Source organism: Rhea americana, unplaced genomic scaffold, assembly GCF_003343005.1.
Source record: "Rhea americana isolate MKP2758 unplaced genomic scaffold, rheAme1 scaffold_139, whole genome shotgun sequence".
Lineage (NCBI taxonomy): Eukaryota > Metazoa > Chordata > Aves > Rheiformes > Rheidae > Rhea > Rhea americana.
This window is the reverse complement of record NW_028185472.1, coordinates 780,357-800,148: the sequence shown is the minus strand read 5'-3', so window position 1 is coordinate 800,148 and position 19,792 is coordinate 780,357. Positions and strand designations below refer to the sequence as shown.

The window sequence follows — 19,792 nt, the reverse complement described above, 5'->3', positions numbered from 1 at the left end:
GGGGGGCAAAATTGAGTCAGTGACACTGCATTGAGATGTGGATTGTTCATTAGTTTTCTTATAGTGTACCCACTAATTTTTTTCCGGATGCTGACAAGAGGCTGTTGGTGTGCGTGCCTGAGGCGGGTACTGCTAGCGGTTAACTAAATGATGTAACTCTGCTTTAGTTTCTGTATATAATCTCCTTCCCCAGATCTTATGGTTTATAATTTCATGTTAATAAGAACAAAGGCAGCTTTCTCTCACATCAGTATCTTGTCTTATTTCACTATTTCTTAAGGATGCATTTGGAAAGGTGCTAATTGAGATGCGGTTAGACTAGAGATTTAACTTTCTTAAGAGCTGCTATTAGATTGGCTTTCAAATCAGTAAATTGATAAACATAGGTAGATGAATAGTCAGTGCTGTCACTTAAAATGTAAAGGTTAACAGAAATCCTCTGTTTCCTGCTCTCTGTTTAATCTAGATTAGAGAGTTTTAGTTCTTTGGAGCAAAGTGGGCAAATAGTATCTAGAGTATTATTAGAATCATTATATCACTGTCGTTGGTCCTGGGGTTGCCAGGCCTTTTCTGATTATCAGATGCAACAAATGACGTCCAATTTTATTGACCAGTTTGGCTTCAACGATGAGAAGTTTGCTGATCAAGATGACATCGGCAAGTGAGTATAACATTATGCTGGCTTTGATTATAGTCCTGGGAATTTTCTTTTTTATTGTGTATTTGACTGTTTTGATGATAAGCAACAGCCTTTATTGATGTGGAGCAGTCACCAATGCATCCTGCCCCCTTTTTTTTGTACCAACTGTGTGCATTAATTGATTGAGTGCTCTTAAAAAGTGAGTGTTCAGAGGAAAGAAACAACTTGTTCTCTCTTTTTTTTCCTCCCCTCCCGTGCCCGAGTTGTGCCAGCATGAGAACACAGTGCTTCTGAATAAATAACTAAATTATAGCTCTGTTCTTTAAAGCAGTGTACCACTGCCATTGCCTTGTTGGGGGCTCTTTAACTGTTCTCTGTTGTGCCTCAGAGCTATCCCACCTCAGAATCTACATACCAGACCAAATGTATAGATCTACTTTTTAAGTTTGTCTGGAAAAGACAGCAGGAACAACGCATCCATGAGTGTTCTTTTATGTAGAGAAACAGTAGGGAAGGGCATCATAAGTCTACCTTTATGTTCAAGGGCAAGACAGTTCAGACAGTTCATTTCTACAGTTATGGTAGGTGAAGAAGAAATGAGATTGATCTTGGTGCAGTTTTTTAGGAAAAAAAATATTTTTCAGTTACAAATAAACTGATGGGAATGAATGGGAGTTCTGACTGAAAATTGATTCTGATTTGATTAGAATTTATGGATTAGGATGCTAGACTATGCAGATAGGAGTAAAATGCATTACTTGAAGATGGTTTCTAGAAGAGCAAAATGAGTTAAATGTAAAATCAGTTCTGGTAGTGTGATTATGACACAATGCCCTTCTGTAAGCCAGTTCCACTAAGTGATTAATAACTGCAGTTTGCATCCGAAGAATAATAGCTGAAGTTTTACCCACATAATTAGCAGAGACTATAGGTGAAGATATGCTATTGAGAGAGAGGAGTATATGGGGAAGGGGTAGGAAAGCAACTGAAACTACTGTCCCTCTTGATTAAAAGTGAAAGGATTTTCTTAGGTGGGGAGGAGGAGGAGGAAAGAATCAGAATTTGCTTGCTAGAATCAGGCCTGCAGTAGTTTATGATCCTGCTGGGAAAAAGCTCACCACAGTGTTGTATATAAGCACATCTCTTGAGGTATATGTAGGTACACCAACATTGTACATGTTGGTTGAATTCAGCTCAATTTAACAATTGATAAAATGCATTTTGCTCTAAAGGTGTGTCTTTCTGCGCAAGAATCTACTGTAGGTGAGACTTTCTGTTCACTGTTGTGCAGGAATTTGCACAGTAGCTCAGTGCTATGATTCTGATAACTTGCTATATTGCAATATTGTCAAAATGACCAAATCAGAACTTAATTCATATCAAAAGTCATTACGTTTGCAGTCCTGTAGATCACTTACCTTGTTTTCTAGTTGATCTGTAACGCAGTGAGGATTAGGGGAAGAATTGTACACACTCAGCTGAATGCGCTGCTCTATGTGGCTGGAGAAGGAAAGTCTGGCAGAATTTCCCATCTTTTTCTCTTCTGCTGCTGCTTACTTCCTTAAAAGATTTAGTTTGCTTACTGAAATTTTTAATACAGAACACATTTGTTGTTCATTTAGTGAAACTTTGGGTGGCTTAATATACAAGGAGTTTTAAGATCTAATTTTTAGTGTTCAGTTTGGAGACTAACTTCTGTTCAGTGGTTGGTTTAAAATAATGAAGATACTGGGTTTTTTCTTTAAGAAATGGAAGTTGGTATTGCCTTTTTCACTTTGCGTGTTGCTGAGCTGATCCTTCTGTAGAGTGGTGAACTTGATAGCAGAAGTTAGGACTGCTCATGTGGATCTCTGCAGGATTTTGAGATGTGTCATGCTAGTCAGAGTTGGCTTAAACACTACTTAGGTCTAATCGCTTCTTTTCCAGTGCATAACAGTACAGTATTTGAGATTTACTCTGTCCACACGGCTAATCACAGGATAGACGTCTGTCTTCTATTTAAAATATTTCACAGTTAGAAAAAAACAAATGGATGCTGGGCCGCCTCAGTGCAGAAGTTTGCTCCTCTTTCTGTGTTGGAAACTACTATATCTTTAATCTTTTTTTTAGATTATCAGAAAATTAGGAACTTAGTTTCTGAAAATGTCTTTGTGTCTGCATTTCTGCTTTATTGCATACATCTCTACTTTTTTCTTTTTTTTGCAGTGTTTCTTTTGATAGGGTGTCAGATATCAACTTTACCCTCAATACAAATGAAAGTGTAAGTATGTGTTTCTGTACTCTCAGAACTCCTGTGTCTGAAAGAGGATAATCACTGCCTTTTAAGCTTCCATATAACCTCAAAATTTTGGTAGTGGTCAATGTTATACTTACTCCTTTATGGTATGTCATCTTTAGAGAATAGCCGCCTTACGTTGTTCGTGTAGCATGGCGCTAAAACAAGCGTCACTGAATACTTTTTTGACAAGCTTCAGGTTGTCAGGGCATTTTGTTTTTTACTGCTTTTGAGAAATGGTTTTATTCACTGAGTTGAGATTCTCTTCAGAATAGTTGTTTCTATTTACCAAAAAAAAAAAAGAATTAGTTAATTATAGATAGAAATTGTATACATGTTTTTTTTAAAATATATTTAGGGTAATATAGCCTTGTTTGAGGCATGCTGTAAGGAGCGGATACAGCAATTTGATGATGGTGGTTCTGATGAAGAAGATATCTGGGAAGAAAAACATATTGCGTTTACACCAGAATCCCAGAGGCGTTCCAGGTAACTTTTTTCTTTTTCCTCTCTTATCCAGATAGTACTATAGCAAGCCCTCACTGAGTAAATCTTCTGCTTCAAGTTGCCTGCTCACACAGTGGCTGTCTGGCATAATTATTTGTAATGTTTCATTTTTTTGTAACTCTTAACTTTTCTGGCATAACACTTCAGTTATTCCTGGAGAAATGATTGGATGGGTGGGCCTCATTCTGATCTCTTCCAGCTTTAACTTGCAGAAGGCAGCAACAGCTCTCCTATTTACTTAGGTGTTCTGGTACCTCAGCAGTCATAGCTCTCAAGCCTCCTGAATGCATGTAGCTAAAAACTTCTCTACAAGATAACTCGTTGTTACCTTTTGCTGTCATGGCTGCAAATGTGATATGGTTCAAACTTTTTCATCAATGACCTGGATGAGGGGACAGAGTGCCTCCTCAGCAAGTTTGCTGACGATACCAAGCAGGGAGCAATGGCTGATAAACCAGAGGGCGGTGCTGCCATTCAGAGACCTGGACAGGCTGGAGAGCTGGGTGGAGAGGAACCAGAGGAACCTCGTGAGGTTCAACAAGGGCAAGTGCAGAGTCCTGCACCTAGGGAGAAAAACCCTAGGCACCAGTACAAGCTGAGGGCTGACCTGCTGCAAAACAGCTCTGCAGAGAAAGACCTGGGAGTGCTGGTGAATGACAAGTTGACCATGAGCCGGCAATGTGCCCTTGTGGCCAGGAAGGCCAACTGTGTCCTGGRGTGCATTAGGAAGAGTGTTGCCAGCAGGTTGAGGGAGGTGATCCTGCCCCTCTCCTCAGCCCTGGGGAGGCCTCATCTCGAGTACTGCGTCCAGTTCTGGGCTSCCCAGTACAAGAGAGACATGGAGCTACTGGAGAGAGTTCCGTGTAGGGCTGTGAGAATGATCAGAGGGCTGGAGCATCTGCCCTCTGAGGAACGGCTGCGAGAGCTGGGCCTGTTTATCCTGGGGAAGAGAAGACTGAGAAGGGATCTTATCAAATGTCTACAAGTACCTGAAGGGAGGGTGTAAAGGGGACAGGGACAAACTCTTTTCAGTTGTCCCATGTGACAGGACAAGAGGCAATGGGCACAAGCTGAACCATGGGAAGTTCTGCCTGAACGTGAGGGGGAATTTCTTCCCTGTGAGAGTGACAGAGCACTGACACAGGTTGCCCAGCGAGGTTGTGGAGTCTCCTTCTCTGGAGATATTCAAGACCCACCTGGATGCAACCCTGTTTAACATGCTCTAGGTGACCCTGCTTGAGCAGAGGGGTTGGACTAGATGATCTCCAGAGGTCCCTTCCAACCTCAGTGATTCTGTGAAAGACATCCTCACTTTCTGATGCTGCCTTGGTGTTAGTGTTGGTAGTGCTAGTGGTGCTGTCTGGAAAAGAAGAGATTTCCAAAGGGTTCAAGGAAGTGTGCAGTTAAGGCGTGGACCATGTCCTGGGACACTTGGGTTGTTAGTTTTCAAAATAAATTGAGCTATGTCTTGCTAAATAGCATTGGAAAGAATCTTGTGTTTAGATGCTTCCTTTGGCACTTCTGTCTAGATGAAGAGTGTGACCAGATCTTTTTCTGTTCAGATATCGTTAGTCTAACTCCTTGCTCTTGTCCTCTGATTCTTTTTGCATGACAGCAGTGATAAAAATTTGGTTTTGTTGCCTTGTGAGAGAAGGAAAAACTTCTTTATGTGGTGAAATGACAAATCTAAAACCTTGTTTCTTGGGGGTAGAAACAGGGTCGGTGGCTAACAGCTAATGAATTATAACTCAGTTAATCTATCAGAATTGATTGTAGTTTTCCTTATTCTCAAATTCACCAGTATTTAACTGTACCTGGGGTCTGATTCTAATCACAAAATGTAAGCAGTCTTTTTCTGCATTTTAAGTTCTGGCAGCACAGACAGTGAAGAAAGTACGGACTCTGAGGAAGAGGATGGAACAAAACAAGACTTATTTGAATCACATACCAATACAGAGGACAAAATGGAAGTAGATTTAAATGAACGTAAGTAGCTTTTATCCCAACTGCTCAGAGTTATGGAAAATGTTAGATCTAGCAGTATTTTTTTTAGGAGTTTTCCTTTTCTTTTTATTCCAGCTATCTTGAAAATGAAAACCACAATTTCTTTAACTATAAAGATTAGAGAATATGCAGATATTGGGAAGTTTGAAATCCTTAGGTGTCTTGAGTCAAACTACACTAGTATCTCCAAAATTCAGGATTTCTCCCCTTTAAGGGAGGGGGGGGAAGAGGAGAGGGATGCAACTTAAACACCTGTTTTTGAATGCCTACAAAATTGATAGGCTAATAATCTTGAGATTTAAARTATTTTTAGGCTTACTGGAAGCCTTTCAGACCAACTTTTATTTTAGTGTCTTTTAAGATTCCCAGAGTAGACCAATCTAGATTTGTGGACTTGTTTCATGTGTAAATCTTATGTTTAAGATGTGCATCAGACTCTTTCATGGAAACTTAACTTACTTTTAAAACAGTTCCATCAGTTTTTTGCATACAAGTTAGAGCAGCTTAAACTGACTTTAGGTAAATCAGCCCTATGTTTTTTATCTAGACTGTAAGGAAGTAAAAATTAAAATAGAAGGAAAAGTTAAGGGTTTTCTTTTCTTTTGTCAGATTGGTGTCGTTGGCATCTGTGTGTCAAACAAGTTTTGATCCATGTGGGTCTCCTCCCATATCTGCCTGGGTTGGATTTTCTAATTGCTAGTCAGAGCTTCCTTTTCAGCCTGTTTTTTTGTATGTAAGTGTTAATGAAAAATCTCCCTTGGGTAGGTGAAGTATTTTGAATTGACCTATCCTAAATTAGACTCTTAAGTCAAACTTTGCTCTGAGAATTAAAATCTCAATAAATACTTAAAGTTTGAAAAGATCTTAAGCTTTTCTGAAACTTAGCAGTGCTGTTAGTGCATGAGAAATTAGTGTCCGTATTTAAATTGGCTTGCTCACTTTCTTTCCTGTGTGGAGGAAAATGTGCATAGGAAATGGTGGATAAGGGATGAAAACTCTTAAGAGCTAAAATACATATATTGTTATTTTAGAAGTTAGTGTTGAAGGTGATAGCAAATGTTGGTTTTAGGTTAAAAGATAATGTGGGATTACACTTGTGATCTAGTGTGGTTTATTGTTTGTTCTTCAGATAAGGTGTGTTGTCTTTTACAGAGTACTGTGGGTTACTGCTATTAAAATTCTGCCTTACCAGCAGAATTCCCCTTTTAAGAAATGTGTTCGCTTTTTGACAGTATACAGAGAACTTCTGCACGTACGTTAAAGTCTGTAGTTAAGAATATTGCTGCTTTTTTGGGGGGACATGTGTAGAATCAGTGCATTAAGGATATGGACATTCATGTTATCTATAGAAATCTATTGCTAATGAACTTGTTGATTGTTTTTTAGCACCAAACTGGTCAGCTAACTTTGATGTACCGATGGAGACTGCACATGGTGCCAATCTGGATTCTGTTGGGTCTGATGTGTGGAGTACGGAAGAACCTATGCCAGCAAAAGAAACTGGCTGGGCTTCCTTTTCAGAGTTCACATCCTCTCTGAGGTAAGCATATTAGTGCTCCAGGCCAAGCTCTAAAGTCCCATGTGTAATGGGAGCTGCCATGTGGGATATCTCTGTCCAGATTTGTGTTGTAGTGTTYCTGTGGGGTACAGTGTGTATAGTGCCGAAGGCGGGGGCCCATATAACAGTATAACTTTGTGTGATCTCATTACAACATAGCATTACTTTTGTAGGGTGAGTGCATCCTACAGTGCTGTTGTCTTAGAGTGTTTTTTTTTAAACAGTGTTTGAATGCCTACAAAATTGATAGGCTAATAGTCTTGGATACTAGGATGTGCCTTTTCTTTATTTACTTACTTAAACCAGGAGATGTGGCCATAGATTGGGAAGGCCACAAAATGTCTATAATGGTTCTGGTTTTCAGATGTTACGGAAAGTGTGTTTTTCCTGAAAACCACATGGTTTTGCAGGTGTGATGCCTTGATTAGGCCCCTTGCAGTATTTTGAGAATGCTTGACATACACTTTCCTTTTTTCGGCTTGAACATTGCATCAAAAATAACCAGGTCCTCTGTGTAATGAGAAAGTCTCTAATTACCTATGTAGGTACAAATCTTGACTTGCTAAATGTTAGTAGTCAAGAACAAGCATCTCTTCCAATTAGAAAAACATTGCTTCTGTGTTTCTGGCTGCGATCTGTCTGCCTGGATCTTAAAAAGCTTTGACATAAAACAATGAATTACCATTTTTACTTTCCTTTATAATCCAGTAACACTTCCACTGTAAAGCAATGTTTTGTTTCATGGTTTAGGGCAGGTAAGTTAGTGACAGAGGATTATTGGCTTGGAAAGTGAAGACTTGGAGTTGCAGCATTAGCAGATAGAGAAGACGTTCTGTAAATGGTGAGAAGAGTTAAGTGTAAGTGTGATGCACGTATGAGTACTGAGGAGCTGGCAGATGTTACTGCCAACCCGCTCTCCATCATCTTTGAAAGGTCCTGGAGAACAGGAGAGGTGCCAGAGGACTGGAAAAAAAAGCCAGTGTCACTCCAGTCTTCAAAAAGGGCAAGGAGTAGGACCCAGGTAACTATAGGCTGGTCAGCCTCATCTCCATCCCTGGAAACGTGATGGAACAGCTCATTCTAGATGTCATCTCCAAGCATATGGAGGAAAACAAGGTGATCAGCAGTAGTCAGTTGGGGCAAATCATGCTTGACCAACCTTATGGCCTTCTATGATGGAATGACTGGCTGGGTAGGTGAGGGAAGACCAGTGGATATTGTCCACCTTGACTTCAGCAAGGCTTTTGACACCATCTCCCATAACATCCTCGTAGACAAGGTCAGGAAGTGCAGGCTAGATGAGTAGATAGTGAGGTGGGTTGAGAACTAGCTGAATGACATTGCTCAGAGGGTCATGATCAGTGGCGTGGTCTAGTTGGAGGCCCGTGACTGGTCGTGTCCCCCAGGGGTCAGTACTGGATCCRGTCTTGTTCAACATGTTCATTAGTGAAGGGTCTTCAAGGTGAAGGGACAGAGTGCCTCCTCAGCAAGTTTGCTCACAATGCTAAGCTGGGAGGAGTGGCTGATGCATCAGAAAGCTGTGCTGCCATTCAGAGACCTGGACAGGTTGCAGAGCTGAGCAGAGAGGAACCTCGTGAGGTTCAACAAGGGCAAGCGCAGGGTCCTGCACCCAGGGAGGAATAACCCCAGGCACCAGTACAGTCTGGGGGCTGACCTTCTGGAGAGCAGCTCTGCAGAGAAGGACCTGGGAGTGCTGGTGGATGACAAGTTGACCATGAGGCAGCAAGGTGCCCTTGTGGCCAGGAAGGCCAATGGTCTCCTGGGGTGCATTAGGAAGAATGTTACCAGCAGGTCAAGGGAGGTGATCCTGCCCCTCTACTCCTCCCTGGGGAGGCCTCATCTCGAGTCTTGTGTCCAGTTCTGGGCTGCCCAGTACAAGAGAGACATGGAGCTACTGGAGAGAGTTTAGCGTAGGGCTACAAAGATGATCAGAGGGCTGGAGCATCTCCCTTAAAAGGAAAGGCTGCAAGAGCTGGGCCTGTTTATCCTGGGGAAGAGAAGACTGAGAGGGGATCTTATCAATGTCTATAAATACCTTAAGGGGTGGTGTCATGAGGATTGGGCTACACTCTTCTCAGGGATGTCAGAAGATAGGACAAGAGGCAACAGGAACAAACTGAAAAACACAGGAAGTTCTGCCTGGATATGTGGCAAGAATTATTTTCCTGAGAGGGTGACCAAGCACTGGAACAGGTTGCCCAGAGGTTGTGGAAGTTCCTTCTGTTGGAGATAGTCCAAACCTGCCTGGATATGATCCTGTGCAGTGTGTTCGAGATGACCCTGCTTGAGCAGGGAGGTTGGACTAGATGATCTCCAGAGGTCCCTTCCAACCTGAACCTTTCTGTGATTCTGTGATGGTCAAAATCTGATGTTGCTTTTGCATTCCTTCAGAATGAACTACTTGTGACCATTCTGTAGATACTTGTTAGAAAAGTAATTTGCAGTATAAATTCACTTCTGCCATTGGTGACCATTGAGGATTCTTGGCATTCTCTGCAGAAAACTGTCTTTAGATCTTGCAAGTCCCAAAGAGAACGTGCTCAAAAGGATAGCTGATGTTGGGAATGTATTGTGAGGAGTACTTGATATACCATATTTAGCCAGAAAGYTTACACTACTATTTTTAATTAAAACAAAGAATAAAGGCAAACAAACCCTCAACGAGCTCAGTTTTGGTGAGTTTTGCCTTACTTAAGGCGTGCTAAGCACAGAATTTAGCACATGTGTAGGAGTCTTGGCATTGTTTAGTTTCAGTTGAGTTCTAGGTCTCATAGCTGTAATAGCACTGAAAATACTGTTTTAAGAGTAAGTTTCATTCCACTGTTCAGAAATGTTTCTAAAACCTTTTTACTTTGTATTTGAAGTTCAAAGGATTCCTTAAGAAGTAATTCTCCTGTGGAAATGGAAACTAATGCAGAGCCCATGGATCCCTTGAGTGCAARTGTAACTGCTCTTGCAACACAGCTGGAGAGTAAGTACACTGTAGTTACTCAGAAATGCAAACAAACTGATTGTGAGTTGTGCCTGAGAAAGACCTGCCTGAACTTCAAAATTCAGGTCTCCTGAGGCCTCTTTGAGGCCCTGCTGCTGTTCTGCCAGATAATGAAAGTAGCTTGTCAAAGGCATTCTGAAATTAAGTTTTCTTATTTAAAACAGGAACTGGTGTTACTGTTGTCTTAAAAATGCTTCAGTTATGAACAAAAAAGCATTACATGGAAAGCTAACTGTACTGTATTAGACAAGCCTCATTTGTGGCAGTACTTAATTAGCTGATGTGATTCCCACAAAGAGTTGTAGCATCTAATTTCTTTGTAGGTGGCAGTAGGCCTGTGACTACAAATTTCCCCTTCCTACTCTGCCCTTTCCTGCTTACCTCCTGTATGTACACACTCATTCTTTCTTCCCTATATATGTGAACTGATTAAAGGCCAACCTGTATTAATTAACTTTCTACACGTTACTAGCACACAGAACAGAAGTGTTGGGAAGTCCAGCCTCTTTGGACTTCAAATCTAAGGCTTGTCTTAAACTTGGAAGTTCATCAGCAGACTTGTACATTGACCATTCTGGACTTTCTTTGCAGTAACTGTGACCATACAGAAAACTCTGTTACTGTAATTCTACTGAAGTCTAGTGCCAACAAACCTGTTTAAGTATCTACTGCCAATCTAAACCACTAACTGGCTTGCAAAACAAAAGAACAGTAATTATGGCATGTTTGGGGAGGTGTTGGGTTTTCCCCTCTTAGAAACCTCTGTAAGGAGTACTTATGCTGTATGTGTGTATAGTGTGAAGCTGTAGGAAAATGATAATTGTACACTTCTCATCTTTCGTTAYGTAGACAAAGCTGCAGAAAAATTGATTCTAGCTATGTATAGTCCCCTGCTTGCTCATGAAATACAAACATCACTAGCAATATACTAAAGTGCTGCTTGATATCTAGCCCCAGGAAGTGTTGCTATGGAGGCCAGCTCAGATGGAGAGGATGATGCAGAAAATGCAGACAAGGTAACTGAAACAGTAATGAACGGCAGCATGAAGGAGACGCTGAGCCTTACTGTAGATGCTAAAACTGAAACAGCTGTCTTCAAAAGGTGAGGATACCTATTTATTGTCTTCCCACTCTTTTAAAATAAGCACTGATGTAATATTACCTCTCTATGAAGTTCTTTACAAGTAATAATTCCTAAGACTTTAACTAGATTTTTTTCTAAAAATGACTATGTTCTTAAATTTTACTTCTGATTCTAGTTACTAGAACATAGTTTTCCTATCACACTTTAATATGCAGTGGGAGATTTTTAAATGAAGCTACTTATAAGATTAGGGCTAGCTTTGCAATAACTCTTAAGCCTGGTGGCTAAAGAGAAAGCATTTCAAACTTTGCACAGAATTACTGGTTTTCAAATTAGAATTTGATCTTCTTCATCTAAGAGGCTTGAAGAGAGAGAGTGAAGGCCACCAGGCACTGCTTGTACGAGTATTTTATTGGACAATTTAGGTGATGGCTGATAACTGCTGTGGGTGATGGTGTCAATTCTGTTCTAGACTGTAGGTGGCATGTTGAATTCTAGTGTAACTTAAGAGAACTAACCTGTTAATTTTGATAACTTCTGATATGAAGTATTTGATTTAGGAATAATGATCTTATACCATATGGCATGTAACCATAATATATGTTGACACAGTGGCTCTTGTATAGGAATAAAAACATTTGTATTTGGTATACTAGATGTTAATTTAAGTGATCAGATGGTTCTTTTAGTATCAAAACTTTGGAAAATTGAGGCAACAATCAATCTGACCTGCACAGATCATTTTACCTGTATTCACTGAAGCTGCTTTTTCTCCTCCTCTTGAGAGATTAGAACATACTGTTAGCATGGGGGTATCCAGCCCTCTTCGCTCTTGCAGAATTACTTCCTAGTATCTGTCCCTCTTCCAGCTTTAAAAATTGAAAACAAAATTCGACCATATGTCTTGGGAGTTGCTTCCAAGAACTAATCCATCTCAGTAGAAGAAACTTCCCTGTGTAAGTCCTTCCATTATCTATCTCTTTAAATTCATTTCATTTCTACTTGTCCCGTTTGTGGTAGTAGATATCTACTGTTCCTTCTGGAGGCTTCAGGAGTTGAAACATAAGTGTTCAGTCACTCTTGTTTCCATCCATTTAACTACGCAGGCAATAAATTCTGTTTCAAATATTTCTAATCCCTTTTAGCACCTGATTAACTTCTGGTGTGTTCAGTATGGCAGAGGGAGTGTTTCTGGCTGCATGGTACCTATAAATCAAACAATTGGTGAAAGAATTGAATCACAGCCATTTAGAGGAGGGACTAATGTCATTATGACATAGCATGAAACTGTGGTGGCTTTTTGACCAATGTTTGAATGAATGATGTATCTGCTGCCCGATTTTAGGTAACACTTTTATGATTTGTCTTTTTCTTCTGTTTGAATGTTCAGATTTTTGCCTACTTAAATTGCTTCAGTTCACACAAACTTCTGTGGCTCGCAGTATGGGTGGAAATGCGAACTTAACGTTAGAAGGCAGTATGTGATGGCAACTTCTGCTTCTTTTCATGGAATTACTTATCTCTGTGGTGGGGTCAGCAGAGGGATTCCTGCAGTTAGATGGATGCTGAGGTGGAAAGGGAGAGGATACAAATATGGGATCTTCAGGGAATTTGCACTTGGCAAAGCAGAATACTGCTGCACTTGGGTTTGTTTTAGATTTTTGCCAATAGAAAATGAGTGGTTACAGAGTCAGTGTTGGGAGGAAGGGAGCATCATAAGATAAGTGGGAATGGTTAATTTGTGGAAAGCTGCAGAGACAAGTGTGGGATTTGTGTTTTTGTTTTAAACTAATGAGGCAAGGGGGAATAAGAATAGAAAGTCCCCTTAGGATGTATATGGGGTGACTGCCCAGCCACTGTTCACACATTCCAGTTAGGGGAATGTGACTGTGTTGAAAATATTTGTGATGTTTTACATGTGTAGGCTTGTTACAGAGGTATAAGATTGATCTGTGTCTCCTTCAGAGCTGCCTTATCTCAGGCTCCCGGTAGGTGTACCGCCATACTTGTATGTTAGTGTGACAGTGGTATAGCGGAGATGGKGAAAAGTGGAATTAAAAAAAAACAGAAAAGTTTTATCTTAAAAGCAAGACACAAGTGTGYATTTATCAATCGCTTTAGAAACTGCCTGGTTACAAGGTCATGCCTTGTTTAGTGTGGATGTATTGTTCATTCATAGAATCATGTTTATTTTTGGCCCTGAGAGAAGAAGTTTCTGAAATAAGGGTGCTGTCAGTCCTGTCTAACATGCTGGTTTCACTTCACTGTGGAGGTAGTGGAGTTTAATAAAGGTGGTGATGAGATAATGACTCTGCTCATCTGTTTCATGGGCAGACTTCATTGATGCCAGTTTCTAAGGGAATCTTGAAATTCTTTTATACCTCTTTCCTTCCATTTTGCATACTTTTGGCTTCAGAGTGTTGAAATCCTATCGGTATGTACAGTAACTGTGACTGTTACCACTTAAGGCATCACACACTTTCCTTATTTCCTCTCCAGTTTTATTTGTAAACATTGTATTCCCTGCCTCATTTTCCAGTCAAGTTTTAATGGATGTAAACACCAGTGCATTATTGGATATTTGCAAAGTCCAGAGCCATGTTGCTTGATCTTCATATTTCAGTCATAATTCAAAATCCATTTGCATGTGACATACAAACCCTTTTCCTGATTTCATACTGCTGTGTGAAATTCACTATAACCAAACTGAAAGTTGTTTCTTTCCTTCAGTGAGGAAGGAAAACTGTCTACCTCGCAGGATTCTTCTTGTAAATATGTGGTGGAGGAGAGCGCAGAGGTTGCAGAAGAGGCTCCTTCTACTCTACAACCTACTAGCAGCAGTCCAGAGCAGAGGTAATGGCATACAAGGGTGCTTTCAGTCCTCCAAGCAGTAGCTTGCATGTTTTTCTAGTAGGGCTGATCTAAAGATATTTTTCTGTCTGTTTTGATCACCTCTTAGTTTAATTCTTCCTRAATTCACTCTTGCGTCTATTTTGTATGAATTTTGTAAGTTGTATTTTCTACTGATACCAAGACACCTGAGTTGTGAAGTTTATTTGCCTGGTATTTGTCTTGTAGGATGTTGTAAATATCCCCATTCTGTTTTGTGATATGTTAGGAGTTTGAATAGTGGCTTGATAGAATTGTGAAAAGTGTGTGTATAGGGGCGGGGAGTTCAGATTAAGTTTGACTTTGTGGCCTGAGAATTTGCATAAACTAGGGCTAATTTTCTTCCTACTATGGAATGGCTGGGGAGGATTCATAAATGCGGCTATGTGAAAAGAAAGTGGTGCCTTAACATTTGACTGTGAGCTAGTCAAATAATTATCTCTAATTATGAATCGGTTACTGTTTGTACCTTTGTCTTTAGACACTGATTTGAATGCTTGTAGATTTGGACAAACTGCTCAGATTATGTAAGCCATTTGTTTCAAATAAAATCCTCTTGAAATTTGGAGYAACCTGGATTGTTCAGCATACTTATCGGAGGAAAGAAATGAAGACATTTTGCCTTGCCAGCTTGGCTAGTGGTATGGTTTCAGAGAACAGTAATTTAAGATACTATTTGGAGGGGACTGCCACCAAACACAGAAAGCTATTCTTGTGTAAATATTTCCTAAACTGTCAGGTATGAAGGACTGCTTCCTCCAGAAAAGACATCTGGTAGTGGTGTGTGTTTTTTTGTTTTTTTTTTGTTTTTTTTGTTTTTTTTTTTTTCCTGCTTAATTTCATGTTGAAGTATTTGTGTTGGCTTATTTTTTGCTTCTCAAGTTAAAGCGAAATCTGGAAGCAGTCAGAATCAACTTGAAGTGTAGTACAGCGTCACTAAAGTGAAAAGCACATAGAGTGAGATTGTTTGCCGAATGTTTGACATCTGAGCTATTTTCTAGACTTTAGTGAGGGAAGAAACCTGGTTCTTCTAGAGCAGGATTCATCTTTAACTTGCATTAGAAGCCTGAAATAGTGAAGAGCTTAAACTAGGTGAGAAGGCCACCACCTTTGAAGACAGCATTTGCTGCAAACCTTAGGAGCTAGATCAGAGCAGTATCTGACAGCTTCCAGCTGCTCTTCAGATATGAACATGATTTTGCAGACTTCCTGCCCCTTTTGCCTCAATCTCACCAGTGTAGATGAGACAGCAGAGGCAGCTAGATCTCATTGCTGAAGGCAGAAGTGGTGGTGTTCAGGTGGTCCACACAGGTCACACAGCTCARTGCAAGGTGGGGTGTTTAATTTCTCATTTTCTAGGTCACTTCAGATTTGTAAATTCTCTGTAATCAATCTCTAGACAAGAGTTTACTGTTTTCCTGTTTGAAATAATGTCTTGCTGCACATCCGGGTAGTGGAGCCTCACGGGCTTGATCTGCTATATTAAGGCTGCAAGTRTAGTCCAGTTTTCTGCGCTATGGATGCCCAGAGGAACTGTGCTGCCTCAAGTCAAGCAGAAGGAGAACTGAAAGTTGCTCTGTGCCTTGGGCAATCCTTAGGATCCGCTCCCCAGCCCGTAGTGCAGAGCGTGGGGCTGTGCCTGCTGCGTCCCATCGGAGTTGGGGGGTTGTGAGCATGATTTGAGGGGGGAGAGGGTTCTAGTTAAAAGCAATTCCAGAAGTCGGTTTTGCCTTGCAGTATAAAGAGTTATGATTCTGAATTTTTGAGTCAGTATTGAACTAGTTGAATTTTAAAAGCTACAGTGTTTCTTCAACTTCTGTTGACTTTTAACTGTTACTTGAAAAACTTTATTTCTGACAAAAGTGTGGAAATCTTCTGTGAAAGAAGTAATTTTTAAGACTATCTGGACACTGTCTTACACACCTAGTTTACTGCTGAAGACAACTGAAATGCTTTTACAAGCAAAGATTGATTATAACTGTGTGTGTGTATATATATATATATTATTTTAACGTGGAACTCTGCTGCATTTTGTGGTTATCCCTTATGCAAACTATTTAAGAAAGATGCAAAGATATTTAACAAAGTTCATATTCTATTGTCCTGTGCCTTGTTTGTGAGTGGGCATATTTTAGCTCTGGTGCTGTTTTACACAAGAATGCTGCTACCTTTTTCTGCAAATCAGAATTTTTTACTTGAATATATTCCATAAATTCAGTTAACAAACGGATTCTAATTGAAAACCTGTATGTTTTGGGTTAATTGGGAAACCCAGAGACCCTGTCTTTCACAGCTCCTTTTTATCCAAAGATACTATTTTTATCAAGAGGATACTTTTTTTATTCTAATGAGCGTTACGTTGTAGGGAAGAAAAAAGCCTTGGATACTAGGCCTCAAGTAACAAGCTGCCCATCTAAGCCAACAGAGGGCTCTCCTAGCTAGCAGTTGCTGGGATTGCTTTTGAGTTCCAGTAAACCTCTGCAGGACTCCTTCTGGTGAACCCTGCTGGTCCAGCAGAGCTCGGTGCTTTCTCTAAAGGTGGCTGTCACAGCAGATCCTCATGGGAGCGCAGTATGAATATCTGGATGAATTTAATCGTGCTTTTGGGGCTCCATGCATGTATGACTGGTGTGAGGAGTCTCCTAGGTAGGTCTTTGGCTGATAGCCAGCAATAATCATCTCTGATAGGAGCCCTGTTTTGTCACCTTTTTCCCCCCCCAATTGGTAGTAAATGACTTATTGCTGCAGCTATGTGGACTGTCAGGCCTCCTTTCCATGCAGCACTTGTCTTACTTACCTTCCTGGTTTCTCTAAAGTGTTTAACTTTTGTCTAGCGCTGTCTTGTCTCTTTTCTAATGTGTGCATGTTTTTTTAAAAAGTGTTTTTAGTGCTTAGCAGCCAAAGACTTAGCTAGGGGACTCCCGCTGGTCATGTGCGTGTAGAGCACGGACCCAAGAGTGTGGCTTCTCTGTGATGTACACCATCAGAGAACAGGAGTTACAGGTAACTCTCTTAATGTGTAGTTCCAAGTGGTATTTACAGTCTTTAAAGGAATCTTCAAATGCATTCAATAGAGTTGCACTCAGTGCAAGTTGAGGATTTTTGTCTTTTGTTGCTTGAAATTCTTAATATTCCCATGTACGACTGGTTGATTTTTTCATTTGTGTTAGCCCAGGAGCAAGTGAGCCTACGCATTTGCACTGGACTTTCCCTTAGCTAAAAAGCTATGTGCTGGGTTTTTTGCTCCTGCAGGTTCGTTCTTTTTTTTTCCTTCTATACTTCCTGAGCCTTTCACGCTAATGGACTGAAATTCAAAGTATTTGTGAAGCAGCAGCGTACAGATTAGATTAGTAACTAAAGCAATTTTAGAACACTTTTTTCCTGTTATGTCTTTGTACTTGAAAATAAGTAGCTATTGTAAGTACTTTTGCTATCATATTTTGCCTCACAGAACAAGTTGCAGAAAAAAATCACAAATGCACATTTATTAGTGATTCTCCCTGGGGGATATCTGTGTGTATAGAAATCATTCAGGAATTCAATTAATTTTAATAAAGATCAAGCACTTTTCACTGGTGTGCTTAGATAATTTTAAGTRCTGCATTTAATTAGGCAATAAAGGGGTAATGTGGGCTCAAGAGGAAGAATGGGTCGAGAGTGTTGCTAGCTGCTTGTTCTCTCTTTTTTGACTCTGGTAGAATTCTATTCTGGAAGACTGCTGTGATGTGTGATTTTTGAGGGGTCTTGCACTTACCTGAATTTATTTTGGTCCCTTCTTGTTTCTTGTACCCTTACATCTTTTTTTTGGTCTCTTAGGACTGACCAACGCACCCTTTTAGGAGAGACTTCTGTTAATGGCCCTGTATGATATGTGATGTCTACTGCTGTTGGCTGAAGAAAATGAACTGATATCCAGGGGTTTGAGTGTTTCTTGAGGATTTCATCTAGAGCCTGTTGAAGCCAGTCACTGCTGCACTAATTTCGCAAGGGATCAGGACCAGCAACATTTATATTCTAGATTTTAAGACATTGTACAGAAATAAGTGTAAAAATATTGCACATTGAGAAATACCAATAATTTTTGCGTATGTTTATATTGTATTGTTCTAAATAATGGGTGGCCTGTGAAATAAGACCTTGCCACCTATGTAATGACAGTAGTGTTACTATAGTTAAAATGGCTGTAAGAATAGTTTTATAAAAAAGTGAATACACAAATCTAATGTATTTGAGACATAACTATTTGACAATTAGTGTGACCAAAGTATTTAGCAGTTTTCATACATTTTTCACCTTGTAAAAAGAAGAAAAAAAAAAAACTGAATTCATGTTTCTTCCAGGTTGGCAAAGAATTGTAGAACTGAAATGCCCTATAAATGTTATTTTGGTTGTTTTAGCTTACAAAAGTGATTTAAATAAGAATTTTTGGTGTTCAACATTTTACAACAGGTTTTTTAATTGGTAATTGTTTTCTGTATTGTTTAAAACAGATCAAAATGTAAGTCTATTGGTAGAGATTTTAAGTATTTATTGCTACAACTTAGTTGACAAATTGATGTTACTGTAAAGCCATATGTTCTGTTAAGTCTTGTTTGCTTGAAACAATACCTTACAGGTGAAACACTAGAATATTTGAAGTGCACATGGCTTGTTGTGTTTAAGTGATTCACCTGCCTTTTAACCCGTTCACCAAGATTTACTTTAATACCAAGCATTATACAATGGAACATTTCCAAACAATCTGCGTATTTAAAACGCTGTAATCCTCTTAGACAAGTCAAGTAAATGAAATGCCCGTGCTGCTAATGTAATTACAGTACATGCATTTTAAAAGTATATAGTGTTTTTTTTAATACAAATTTTGGCAGCAGAGCATGTTAATTGTTACTTTCACTGTACTGATCTGTGTGAGGCTTTCATTTGTATGTTCTGAACCAGTTTTTTCACAGCTGGTTTGTGTATATATATATAGTGATTATGGAAACTAATTCTGTGTAATTTATAATTTTCTATGTCAGTGTAAAATTCCAACAGCCTTCTCAAACAGAAGCAATATACTGTATATTGCCACATTGTCTGGTGAAAGGGTTAAAGTACTTCACCTCCTGCACTTTTAGATGCAAATCCATTTTTATTTCTGTAATAGTTATATTCATTTATTTTTACATCATTTGTTTTCCTGACCAGTATTTAAAGCCAAAAGGATACTCTAAACAATGGCCAATGATTTATTTTAGAAAGTGTCCCAAGCAACGTGCCTAAACATTACATTGCATACAGAAATAAAAAAACAAATGTATTATGGCATTGCCCTTATTTCTTCCTGTCTTGCATTTCCTTCAGCAAGCTTCATTGGGATTTGTCACTGCAAACTGTTATAAACTGATCAGTTGTATGAAAATGGAGGAAGAAAACAAGAGCAACTATGGTTACCTTTTATTTGTGTATAAATAATGGAATCCATTGAGTTTGCAAATTGTTCCTCCTTGAATTCAGAATTACTTCCAGATCAGCTTTGCCAAAACTATTTGTATTGCATTGAGTATTTTGCTGCATTACTAAAAGATAGCAAGGTTGGCAGCTGTCCTCTTACTGTGTTCTGGTCTGCTATTGAACAAGCTGTTTTGGAGCCCAGGCCGCTTCATTCCTTTCAACAGTGAATTGGAATCCAAGTAGAAATACCCAATATGAGTGAGCCATGTTGCCTGCGGTTTGGCAAATCTGTTAAGGTTTATCATTTCTTTTTTCTGTTCTTGAACAGTATCAGCCCACTACCCAGTTCGTACTGGCACTCAAGAATGAGGAAGGGGAGTATGTTGTCC

The 19,792-nt window shown here is 39.7% G+C and overlaps 1 protein-coding gene across 8 annotated transcripts in view; it reads left to right on the top strand.

Annotated features, from left to right (window-relative positions):
* Nucleotides 1-19,277, top strand: part of PPP6R3 (protein phosphatase 6 regulatory subunit 3) — a 62,546-nt gene extending 43,269 nt beyond the window's left edge. For 5 of the 8 annotated variants that reach the window (XM_085298436.1, XM_085298437.1, XM_085298438.1 and 2 more), the window contains 9 exons: nt 564-661; nt 2,846-2,900; nt 3,274-3,404; nt 5,290-5,408; nt 6,813-6,966; nt 9,870-9,976; nt 10,949-11,099; nt 13,812-13,934; nt 17,787-19,277. In XM_085298436.1, coding sequence (XP_085154562.1) covers nt 564-661; nt 2,846-2,900; nt 3,274-3,404; nt 5,290-5,408; nt 6,813-6,966; nt 9,870-9,976; nt 10,949-11,099; nt 13,812-13,934; nt 17,787-17,838 — 990 coding nt within the window. In that variant the 3' untranslated portion in view covers nt 17,839-19,277. Of the gene's footprint in view, nt 1-563; nt 662-2,845; nt 2,901-3,273; nt 3,405-5,289; nt 5,409-6,812; nt 6,967-9,869; nt 9,977-10,948; nt 11,100-13,811; nt 13,935-16,335; nt 16,617-16,849; nt 16,974-17,786 lie in introns of all 8 variants that reach the window. The other 3 variants (XR_014894988.1, XR_014894989.1, XM_085298440.1) reach the window with 3 other exon arrangements.
* Nucleotides 19,278-19,792: the final 515 nt, after the last annotated feature.